At 48.9% G+C, this 12,311-nt stretch overlaps 1 protein-coding gene across 1 annotated transcript; it reads right to left on the bottom strand.

Annotated features, from left to right (window-relative positions):
• Window positions 1-1,243: 1,243 nt before the first annotated feature.
• OTP (orthopedia homeobox) lies at window positions 1,244-2,760 on the bottom strand. Its single transcript, XM_015652455.2, has 2 exons — window positions 2,684-2,760; window positions 1,244-1,739 (listed from the first exon to the last, which is right to left on the bottom strand). Exons 1-2 carry the CDS (start codon window positions 2,718-2,720, stop codon window positions 1,324-1,326), a joined length of 453 nt encoding a protein of 150 aa, XP_015507941.1. The 5' UTR covers window positions 2,721-2,760; the 3' UTR covers window positions 1,244-1,323.
• Window positions 2,761-12,311: the final 9,551 nt, after the last annotated feature.

The following is a 12,311-nucleotide window of genomic DNA, read 5'->3' as shown; positions in this document are numbered from 1 at the left end:
CATTTTATATTTTACTTCATTTACCACACTCCTAATATTGAAATTGGTATCATTAACCTTTGGGAAACCCAATAAAGTTTAATAGACCTCGTTTTCTTTTTTTTCATTGAGTCAGTTGTCCAATTATATTTTATTTGTGAATCTAATTTCTGTTTTAATTTAAACTAATTATAGTTCTGTATAGGCTGAGTCAAATTGTTTTAGTTTTTAAAAGCAGACGTGCTTTTTCTGTCACATTCAAGAAGGGAATCTGTTTTCCTTCATAAAACGTTCATTTAGGGATTTCTCTTGACGTGTCTTTATTTAGCTGAGGAGCCTATGCTCGCCGAGAGGGATTTTGAACAGTGACTGCGCTAAAGTGCTTCAGCAGCGGCAGTCCCGGTGCACTGTACTCAGCCGGGGTGCGCATCCCACAAGTGCTTCTATTGTGCAGGCTTTCATTCCTCGGAATGGGCTTGCCTAGAAAGTCGCTAAAATAACCTTACACACAAAACAAAAGCTGCGTCTGAGCAGTCTAACGCTTTGAACCTTCTCCCCCTTTACCAATTTTCGTTTACATTTATTCAGCTAAATAGTTTCCCACTGTCCTGTGAGAGTATATATATATATATATATATATATATATATATGTATGTATTTTAGAGAACAAAGTGCACCCTAGATGTTGAAGTTACTCACTACCCCGCCGTCCCCAGGCATTATAATAGCAAGTATGGGGAAACTCCTAGTCCAAGCACAACTGGCTTTTATCGAAGTGCCTTTTTACGAGCCGATACGCCTTCCCTCACACCCCACCTCGGCTCTCAGGGCGGTGGGCTCTGGCGGGCGCCCCTTCCCGGCGGTGCCGCGGCCGTGTCGCCGTCGGCACCCTGGACAGCGGCCCCGAGGTTGCCATCGGACTCCGCTCTGGGGGAAAAGGAGTCGTTCCCGGGAGGTTCGGCTCTACTCTTAGCGCCGGGCTATTGCAAGGACTGAGACCGTTCTTCTCGGGCTGTCCCTGCCCGGACTCCTTCCAGCCGCGGGTCGGGTCGCGGAGCTGAGGGAAGCTCGGCCCGCGCCCCGCTCGGGATCACCGCGGTGCAGGAGGGCAGGATAGAGGACAAGGGGATACCCCAAGGTGACACTTTGGCGGAAAGGGGAGAGACGCATGTCTGATTTTGAGGCTTTCTGACCAAACTGTTGCTTTCAGGGGTGAGTTATTTATCCCGCCGTCCGGCTGAGGTTTGGGGCACCCACCCCCCTCCCCGCTGTGCCTGGCCTCGCCGCCGGCCGGCCGTCGGTGAGACCAGGGAAGGGCCGGCAGGCACTGCTCGGGACGGCTTTTCATACCTGCACCCGGGACTCGGTGAGACCGATGCGCAGGGCCAGCTCCTCCCGCATGAAGATGTCCGGGTAGTGAGTCTTGGCGAAGCTCCTCTCCAGCTCGTTGAGCTGCGCCGGCGTGAAGCGAGTGCGGTGCCGCTTCTGCTTCTGCTGACCCTGCTGCTGCCCGGCCTGGCTGGAGTTCTGGCCGCCCTGCTGGCCTTGCTGCTTGTCAGGGTCTTTGGCGCTGACGGCTAGGGAGCTGGGGTTGGATCCCACCGTGGTGATGTCCTCCCCGGGCAGCAGGGTGGTCCCTTCCACCGTGTCCGAGTTGGGAGCCATGTCTCCCGGGTGGCCCCCCGGATCCGAGCCCCCTACGCCCAGCCGACACTTCACCGCCTCCCGGTGTCCCAGCAGCTCGGCCGCGTCTTTCATCCCTGCGGAAGCAAAGGAGCGGCAATCACTCGGCTGCAGCTGAGCATGGATGCATCAGGGCCCCTCTCCAGTGCACTGAACTGGCGAGAGACATCCAACCACCGCCTCCGCCCCGCCGTCCCCCGGCCGGCCGCCCGCCAGACCCGCAGCCCTGCTCGGCTCCACGACATGCAGACCCTAGCCCGGCGCAACCCGGGCGGAGGAGAAAAAACTTTACATCGAGCAGCTCCTCTTCCTGCTGGAACAACCAGTTCCCTGCCCGGCCTCCCTTTGTAAGACCAAGGGAAGGGAAGAGGAGGAGAGCAAGTTTTCACGGGTTCAACTTGGGTTTTCCAGCGGAGCTGGTAAGAGAAAGAGACTGGGAGAAAGAAATAAGGCTCTACCCGCCCTGTTGCCGGGAGCATTACCTCCCCGACAGATGCGCGGGGACCTCGGTCAGTCTGGCCGATCTTGCCCCTCTCCTCCCTCCGCTTCTCTAAACAAACTCATGAATAACCATAAATTGATAGATACTGATACTGATATTTCTTTTCCCCCCCTCCCCCCTTTTTTTAAGGAAAAGAAGCAGCGAGAAAAGCAAACGGGAGAGCAAGAAAAGGCCACACAGAGCTCCGTAAACACCATGGAGCTCATCTGCCCTAAAATAATAATCATCATAATAATAATAATGTGTAGGTATGTATATGAAAACTGGGGAGAGCAAAATTAAATGATCCACAACTCGCTGTAGATCTACATACTCGGTAGGTCTCACTCTCTTCTTTTTTATGTTAAATCAAATTAAACTTTAATACAGTACAATTACTTTTAAAGGAATTAGCCCATTTAGAACGCATTAAGGTAAAATAAGGAACAAATTGTCAATTTCCTGCCCCGGCTTCCTCCCCGCTCGCCGCCGCCGCTGGTGCAGCCGCCGCGGGGCGGGGGGGTGCCGGGGGAAACTCACCGAGACGGGCGTCCAGGAGGTCGGCGTGAGACAGCATCGCGCACCGCTCCAGGGCGAAGGCTGTTCCCCCCCAAATTTTAGCGGCCTTAAGTTATTTAAAATAGATATAAGATATGAGATATATATATATATAGATAGATATATATATATATAGATCGTCTAAATGAAAGAAAATTCGGTGTGTGGTTAAAAAGGGGGTCTCTTGCATTATAATGTCCTTTAGAGAGACGGGGAGGTGCTTAACACTTCAATGAACCCGTGAGCAGCTCGGCGCGGGGACCAATCAGGAGGGCAGCCTGCAAATGTCAGCGCCCGGAGCGCCCCGCTCCGCCCGCCCGCCGCCCGCCCGCCGCCCGCCCGCTGCCGCCGCCCGGCCTCCCGCCGCCCCGGCCTGGCCCGGCCCGCGCCGCGCCCGCACTCCCTTACCCTGCTCCGCTCGCCTCGGCCGTCCGCCTTCTCCTTCTCTCCTTCTCTCCTTCTCTTCCAAATGCACATTTGCCACAGTCGTCCGCTCCGGGTCGCCCCTGATTTATGGGCTTTTATTGTTTTTAATGCCTCCTCGGAGCGCACCCTCTCACCCGACCCGATCAGTCTCCCGAGGGTCCCGCAAGCTCAGAGCCCACCGAGGGCTGTGAGCGGGGAAGACGGGGCCGGGGTCGGGCAGCGCCGGCCCTGCTGGCCGGCGGTCCCGGGGAACCGGGAGAGGCAGGGAAAACTGCGGCCAAGCTCTCACCCACACGAGCCCCGACGGCTGCTGGGCGTCGAGGAAAGAGAAACTTGTCCGAGTTCCCGCAGCGGGCCGTGCTGCACAGGCTCGCCTGGCCCCCGGGGCTGCCCGCCACCTCGGCCCGGCCCCGCTCGGTGCCGAGGCAGAGCTCAACGAGGGGCAAGGGAGCCCAGCACCATGAGTCCCGGCCGCCCGGGAAGCTCTGCCTCCCTGCCCGGGATTTAAACGCCCGTAAGCCCTATTTTTCGGGTAAAGTTTCCAACTTCGGCTAGTCTACAAACTCAACTTAAAGCAGTAAATAAAGTTAAATGCTTTTTATTTTCCTCTTGAATATGTTAAACTACTTGAACAATTTAAAGTGCTTTGCAGAAGTGAAGCGAACCATTTCTAATGTTCTGATTTTTCAAAGCCAGCCAACAACAAAGTTTAGATTAGTAATATATTTCTAACCAGAGTAATTTTCAAGATCATTAGGCATTTATGTAATTAGTGCCAAATCTATAAGCTTTTATTACGATTATTAGAGTAAAATCAGTATAAATTTGTACTAATTTACTACTGTTTAGACTTGGCTGTCAAGCCAAGAGGTTCTTATTGTAAATGATAACTGAGGAAATTAAGTGCAAAATTCTGTACCATTTCTGATCCGCTCCTAAACAATCCGTTTCAATTGTATTTGTAGCAGAACATAATGCCCTTTTAAAGTTATTTGACTTGTATTTTTATTTGCAAAACAAGAAAAATACCCTCTACCCCGGCACAATGAAAACTGATATTTACTACTTCCAACTTGATTAACATTGATTTTTAATTCAAAAGTGATGCAATTAAGATTATTCATTTAGTGCAAATAAAGCTTCCACCAAAAAGCGAGCCCAGTGAAGTCTATGTTAAATAATACGGAGCCAATGGCTTTTTTTTTCCGCCATCCAATTGACTTACACGAAACATTGTAAATACTGCATGCGAACAGATGCAAGAGTGGTTTTGTTTGCAGCTCAGATGTGCAGGGGTTTCGGCAGAGACTGAAGGAGACAAAGGAACCGGCCGACCGATCTCTAGGGCAGTTTTGCTTCCTTTTTTTTTCCTCCTCCCAGCTCAGGCTACATTGATTCAATTCAGCTTTTGAGACGTCGGGCTGCTGCGAAGAACCTGGGTGCTCGGGAACGGCCGCTCAGAGCAGGGAGAGAGACACAGAGCGGGCCACAATTTAGACGGAGACAGAGAGAGAAAAAGGAGATGGAGGCGGGGTGGGAGTTTCGGGATTTTATTTTTTTTTTCCCCCAGGCTGGATGGGTGACTGCGGAGATAGCACATTTGCCGTGCTTTTTTCCTTTGAAAATTATTCTCTGTGTGCAGCTGTAGGGCAGGAGGGGAAGATTCAGCGGTGGAAACTGCCGGGAGGAGCCCCCGGCCCGCTGCTGAGCATCGGGACCCGCGGAGCGGAGCCGGCGGAGTCGCTGGGGAGACGGGCCGGCGATGCGAGGGCGGCGCGCAGCCTTTCGCGGCCGCGGGAGTCTGTCCTTGCCCCGGCCGGGGTGAGGCGAGTGGTCAGGGGCTAGCCTGGGCGTCTGGGGCTCAGTTTTAGCTGTATGTATTGGCACAAGTGTGCGGGCGCTCGAGGTGCCTGCAGTCGGCTTCTGCCGAGCGCGCCGTGGGCAGGGTGGCAAGGCGTGCGTGTGCATCTATTCCGTGTTGTTGTGTGTTTCAGGTCGATAAATAAATGTGTAATAGTTAATGTGCAGACACATCAGAGTAATAACAATGGGATGAAATCAAAGGATTATCAATCTCTGTTAGTAACTGCTGAATAACAATGTTGTGGTGTGATTGATAGCGCGCTTCATTTTATGACTTTTCTATTGCTCTTGATTTTTATAGCAGTATAAACAAACTAAATCATTTCTTCCAAGACTTCAGATCGCAATCGTCTTAAGGGAAGGGGGGAAATCAGAGAAGGAAGTCTGTGGGAGAGAAAAGAGCGGACTGGGCTGACACTTACGCGTGTCAGAAAGAAAATGACAATGGGGCACATGTAAAATACCCTAATCACATTCCGCTTTCTTGCACTCCTGTTTTGTCAAGTGCCCGAATTCACCTGGGCAGCGTCGGAGATGTATTTACAAGGATTTTATTCCCCGTCATCTTTCCATTTTCCCAGTGTAGCCAGAAAACTGCCAGTCAACTCCATTCCCTGTTACAATTTACGGTATTCCCCACATGATCATAGGAACTGAAGTTCTTAACAAGGAAAGGCTTTAGCACAATGGCCAAAAATCTTCAGAGTGACACGAGTGTCTTCAGAAATCACTTCAGAGCAAAGTAAAAGGATTTTCTATGACGGATCCAGTGATTTTTCCTCAATAAATAGGTTTTAGATTGTTACACACACGTAGAACTGGAACAAAGGGCAGTACCAGAAAATATATTGGTTGCCCCTAATAAAATTTATTTAGACAGTTTATTTCTCATAAAAAATAGAGATTGAATTTCGTACAGAAGCGCCTGCCAAGAGGCCAGGCACTGGGAGATCATCTCCCCCCGCACTTTCCTCTGCCTTTCTTTCCTTTTCCATCCCATCTCTTCCTCTCCCTGGCCTGCCCGGCGGCGCCCGGCGGGCCCGATCCCGGGGTCCCGGCCGGGCTGGCTCTGCCCTCCTCTGTCCGGCCCCCCCGCCCACGCCAGCCGATCCGCACGGGCGAGGGCCGCGGGAGCGGGGCGTGCCGCGTTTGGGAGTAATATAACCCTAATTCTCCAGCGCTATGACCCTGGTAAGAAAGGGTAGAGAACTTTCCAACCCTCAGAGCTCCCCCTCTCCTCTCCCCGCTAAACTCAAGTCCTGATTGAATGAGGCCGTAATATAAACAAGTGTATTTAACCAATTCTGCTCTGATTTAGAAACAGAACCTTCTTTTATCAGTATAATTATATTTGGACCAAGAAACATGGTAAAATAAGGTTAAACTGCTAAAGTCAGCAGGGTGGCTTGGCATAAATGGCTGATAAGATTTGTAATTTGATATTTTATTTATGTATTTCTTGAGCATCCATCCAGCTGGCTGCTGTATGCAGAGCGCCGTAATTGGTTTTTACATGTAGCAACGCTCACAGCGTTTACCAAATGGAGGTTTTGGTTGCTGGCTTGTTCGTGCGGCTTTTTTCTTTTTTTTCAATATTTTTTTTTTCTTTTTATTTCCAGACAGTAGTGCTGAAATATCGGATATTATTATTCACATTCCCGCTGTTCAGTGCTGCATTGTAACATTGTTCGCTTTAATGAGAAGCGCCTCCCTCAATAATTAACGACCTCACATTTCCCTATTTTCTTGCCTGATGAAAAGAATCAATTTTAATCCATTGTAAATTACACCTATGCTTTTGAGTGTTATTTGCTTACTTTTCCACATCGACATACCCTAAACACAAATGACAAATCAAACTATATCCTTTCGTTAGGGGTAATTTGGAGTTAAGAAATGGAAAAGCATAAACACGTGTTTTCATTTCAATCAACCCTCTCGAAAATATGACTTCTTTGGAAACGAAGACAAGGTTGCCAGCAGCTACAGATCCCAATTTATACATTCTAGTCAGAGCTAAACGTGACGATCATCTCTGCTTTACGACATTAAGCTGCATGTAGCATTTTGTCGCCGCTATAAATACACTTCTTTGAAAGCAACTTTATGAAGTTTAAAGGCATCCGAGGCAAGAACGCTCGCAGCTGATCAGAAACGAAGCCGTCAGGTGTCCCGAAAACAGCCTCCCTAAGGTCGGCGGGGAGAGCTCGTGCCACCTGACATCTCTCCTCAAACACTGTTAAGAACAGCATTTTCCCATTTCCTTATTCATGTAAATATCTGCATCCGGCTACGGCGGAGCCAAAGGCAGCGCCTGCGACTGTCTCCTCGCGGGCAGGCTGCGGGCAATCTCTCGACAGTGAAGCGGTTACTTTAGATTGAAAGGATGGCTTCTATCAATTAATTTTAATCAGAGCGATGACAACCAGTCTTTCATGGGGAAAAAGCTATTTTAATATAAAGGAATGCCTGACACCCCTGCCCGCTCTCACCCGACCAGATGCAAACTCTTTACACACAAAAGTCACCTCCCCCTCTCCATCCAGCTTCGTACGCAGGTATTTATTATGTATGTATAGGCTTTTGACACAATATTAAGTTCATAAACTTAAAAATGAGGAGCCCAAGCGCAATGCACCGGGCTGTAGCTTTTGCAGTCGGACAGGAATTATTTGGGCTGCCCCGAAAGGCAAAGGGAACGCTGGTATGAATAATTTTTCAGATACATCTCTGTTTAGGCAAACAGCACACTTCCGGGGAGACTTTTACTACTGAACCCTGAGGAATTTATTTAACACATACCTGTATTTTTAAAATCCCCACCCGCCAGGTGTAGCAATGACAAAAAATGCACCAGAGGCTAACGTGGATGGAGTATTTAACTTTCTCCCCTTTTAAGGCCACAGTTTTAATCCCCTTCAATTACATAGGTGGTATGTAGTAATAAGGGGCATACATATTTTGTTTGTATGTGTTAAGTTGGCTGCTTTTCTGATTTCTATTTACTCAAGATAAATAATCATATATCAGTTATTCAGTTAGGTGACAAGTCTAGTAATTGGAATAAAAAGAAAACATCTCATCCTTATCTCTTCCTCTAACTAGATATAGCGCTAATAAGACTGCATCAATCTTATCTGGCAAATAAATAAAATAGACAAACAAACAAATTCGCCTCCAACAAGTTAATGTGGTGTATCTGAGTGGAAAGTAGATATTTTCACGCATTCTGGAGATGAGGAGTGACTTTTAATAAAATCACAAGAAAAACAAATGTAATTCTGTAAGCAATTTCAGAGCTCAGCCATCTCTCTCCCGCGCCGTTACTTAGCATTCTCCAGCCGTCCTAACCTTTTCTTTTAAAAACCAGTTAGTTCCAGAAATATGACTGTCACTCAATCTGGGACCTTTCGATCCACCTTCCTTTATTATTTGGGGGGCAATCCTAGAGGTAATATGGCTTATTTTACAAGGATGATTTTTGTTGACTTTTTTCTTTCCCTCCCTCTCCCTTTCCTTTCCCCTCTTGCCCGAGCGCGGCTAATTCGGGGCGTCTATATTCACTCAATTAGAGAAATCTAAAGAGAAAATCGATCTTCCATCTGCAGAAATGCCAGCTTAACAAATTAGATTCTTGTTTCGTGCAGGTGATTTGGTGACAGTCGGGGAATTAGAAGTAATAAGTTGTTGTGTTTGAGACCACCTCCTCGCCCCCGGCCCTCCGCCCTGCCCCCGGCCGGGCCGCGCCAGGGGAGCGCCGCGCCCGCGCCTTCTCCGCCGGCCGGGCGGGCGAGCCGCCGCCGCCACCGCATCTCCCGCTGTAATTAGTGCTGCTGCCCTCCATGTGGGCTCGATTAAACCGTGATTTAGCCGAAAGAAATATAATTATGGCTGCAAATAAAATAATCAGCATTGAAGAGCGATTTCCTTAATGAGATGGAGCGGTTGCACGTCACGGAGTAAAGGGGTCTCATTAGGAGGTGGTAATGAGGCTTGGGTGAATATTGGGAGTTACACAAAATATCTAAACTGCTGAGAACACCCAGCACCGGGCTTGGACTAGGGTTCCCGCTCCCGGCCGGGCCCAGAGACCTCCGGCCGCTGTCCCCCGCCCTGCCTCTGTGTTTCAGCCGCCCCCAGCCCGGTCTCGGGCTCCCCGCCGCCCCCGCGGACGCCGGAGGACGGGCATCCGCGGCCACCGCGTTCTGCCCGCCCGCTGGCAGCGCCTGGAGATGCGCGTTTCGGGTACGGCTAATTTGAAGAGCCGCCAGCGCGGCCATTTTAACGAGAGGAGAAGCAGCAACACCGGCGGGTGCCACCCGCTGCGAGCTCGCCCGGTGCTCCCGGTGGCCGCCAGCCCCGACCACCGCCGCTCCTTCGCGGAGCGCGGTCGAGAGAGCGGCGGCCAAGCGGGGAGCACAGGGCGAAAACTGCGAGGCCCCAAGCTGACTGACCAGCCCGCGCCCCGAGCGGCAGCGCAGGGCCGAACGCCGGAGTCGCAGAACGTGACTTATTCCCGACACGGCCCATTAGGGAAATGGATCCCGGCTCCCCCGCCACAGAGCGCGGGGCCGCCGCAGGCGCGAAGCCGCCAAGATGGTGGCGCCGGCGGCCGCCTGCCGCGCATGCGCGGCGCGGGCAGCGAGGGGCTGGCGGCGGGGGAGCGGGCTGCGTGAGGGGCGGGAGCGGAGCGCCGGCCGCCCTGGGAGCAACCGCGCCGCTCCCGCCGAAAGTACGTGATGCCTCTGCCGTGTGGCGGAAGGAAACGCGTTGTTTTGTCTTCTTCCCAGCCCCTCGCCGCAGCTTTGTGTTCGGTTTTTGGTAGTGTAAAATGGGGCACGTCTGGGTGTTTTGTCGTTTAATCAAGAAAAACGGCTTGCGTATGAAATACTAAAATGAAGGCCAGGGTGTTTGTCATTCTCTGCTTATGCACTCAGTAACTTAAAGAAGAGATGGAATCAACATCTTGTTCTCATTATCACTGAAAACATTTCACTCTTCAGCCTGACAGCTGCAGTAGATAAAAAGGTGAAGTTTCTTGATGAGGAACAAAGTCTGTGTGACATCAGCAAAAAATGCGGGGAGGCTGTGCTTGGCAGCAGGGGAGAGCTGCAGAGCACTGGTGGCCCCTGGCTTGAAGACTACTCTTCTGTCGTGGAGAGGTGTTTTGTTATTGTTGCTGCTGTTGATTTTTGGTTTTGTTTGGTTTTTTGGCTTGTTTTGGTTTTGTTTTTTTACTGGCTACCTCCGTTTTCACTGTAGCAGTGTTTGTAGTGTCAAGGTGTTTACAACGTTTTATATGGATAGATAGGTATACATTCACACACATTCCAAAACAGTGACATTTGTCTCCCATTTTAGTACTTTGTGCAACTTTGTACAACAATTGAGTTGTGCCAGCACCAGCCAGACTCTAGTGCAGGATATCCTGTTGGCAGTACTTATTTTTATGACCATAACGATGTTAGTTCTAAGGGGCAACTCTTTCTTTAGGTTGTCGTTTGTTTCATTTTTTCTTCTAGGAGAAAACATTTTTTGGTTTTGAATGCTTGGTTCTGTTAGGAGAAATTGCAGATAATGTTTAGGGGAAAAAAAAAAGGATTATCAGGAGACTCTTTTACTGGTTGGAAAAATATAAATGTTTTCTCAATAAACACTCTTTTTGAGTTTTTGGGTTTCACTTTCAGAACATTTCTACCATTTTCTAACATTGTTTGTTTAATCTGTGTTCTCTTTTCTGCACTGACACAATCTCTTTTGACTGCAGGTCTCTCTCCTGGTCAGTGGTTGATAGTTCAGTCATGGCTTACAGTGTTTGAAATTACATTCTGCACAAAGAAGCATCTCTGTCTCTTAAAGTTGTCATGAATGTGGTACAGTTTTCTAATGCTTCAACTGTAGCAAGGACTTGTACAAACCTCAACTAAGTCTTGTGTATTTCCTCACATTTAAAGTTAGCTGTCTCTTCTCATCTGAAAACACAGACTGTCTACAGTAGATGTTTACAGTAAACAGAGTGCCACAAAGGTAAGCTGAAAGCCAGCACTCAGAATCTTGTATCTTCTGTCGCTGGGGAAGCTACAGGATGGAAAACCAGTTTTTCTTTATGCTCCATTTGAGAATAAGGTAGCACATTTTGTAATGGGCAGAAGGTACTTCTTGTGTTGAGAGAGCTGTGTGTTCAGAGAACTGTAGTATGGTACAGAAAAAGTATTTTATTTATCTGTAGAACAGTGACCAGACATGAAGCTACTAGTGCTTGACACCTCCTCTGCCTGACCCTGACTGAGAGTGAAGGCTCTTCTGCCCATGGTCTTGTGATTGCAGCTGGCCTGACTGCAGGTGCCTCTTTCATGACAAGCATGGGCAGGATGGTCCTTGGGTAACAGAGGCTTCCAGTTGACACAGTGGAGCAATAACATGCCACAAACATGGTAACTGTCTGACAGGTTTATCCTCATCTAGCATTAATGAAATCTGCTCTAAATTAATTACTTTCAGCCTAGAAATATTGGTTGTTACTTGGATGGGTAAACTTCTATGAATGCACACCTAAAGAGTCATGGCATGAAAGAGTTTGACATGACACAGAAGATGCAAAACATGATGGCAGTAGTGTCATCTTGTAAGACTGGGCTGAAAGTGGCCTTTTTCAGTGAATCCAGGAACTCCATCATAATTACTGTTCTTTTCATGCTCAGTTGGGCAACGTGAGAGTGGTTTTCAAGTGGATGTGTTGGGTTTTCTTTTTTAGCATTGAAGGATTAGCATTTAGCATCTACTCTTTGAGGGTGAGGAACTAGAGTCGTGTGTTGGGGTGTCCAAACTGGGTAGAGTCCAGAACCCTATGTGGGGCTTGGTTGCTGGTAATCAGCAAATCTAGTCTCCTTGTCAATGCTGATCTCTCTGAATGTTAAAAAAGTTCTGTTTCCTTGTTAAGCCACATCATTTACAGCTAATGAAGCAGTGGAGGAGTGCAGAAGAGAGTCTATTGTAAGGGATGGTGACATGCTGGGGGAGGAAACCTCCTTGCAAATGGCCTTCCTTGCTTTTGATGGCTCACAGCTGTCACTGCTCTGCAGTGCTGTCCTCAGAGTGTGTCTGCTTTTTGCTCTGCAGGGAGAAAATTAGAGGCAGAGTTAAAATAGCCTAATACAGTCAGGATGAATGTGTTCCTTTTTGAATTGAATGTTTGAAAACAGTAGTGGGCTCCTTGGATTGCTTACTGAGATTCCTAGTGGAAATAAGAGCTCGAGGGAGGCTGGTTTCCATGTAAGCATTGGTTAAATTCTCTTACCTAGTTGTAGCTCAAAATAAAGCT

The sequence above is a fragment of the Parus major genome, chromosome Z, assembly GCF_001522545.3.
Source record: "Parus major isolate Abel chromosome Z, Parus_major1.1, whole genome shotgun sequence".
In the NCBI taxonomy this organism is placed as follows: Eukaryota; Metazoa; Chordata; class Aves; order Passeriformes; family Paridae; genus Parus; species Parus major.
The sequence above is the reverse complement of the archived record's forward strand: the minus strand, read 5'-3'. Positions and strand labels throughout refer to the sequence as shown.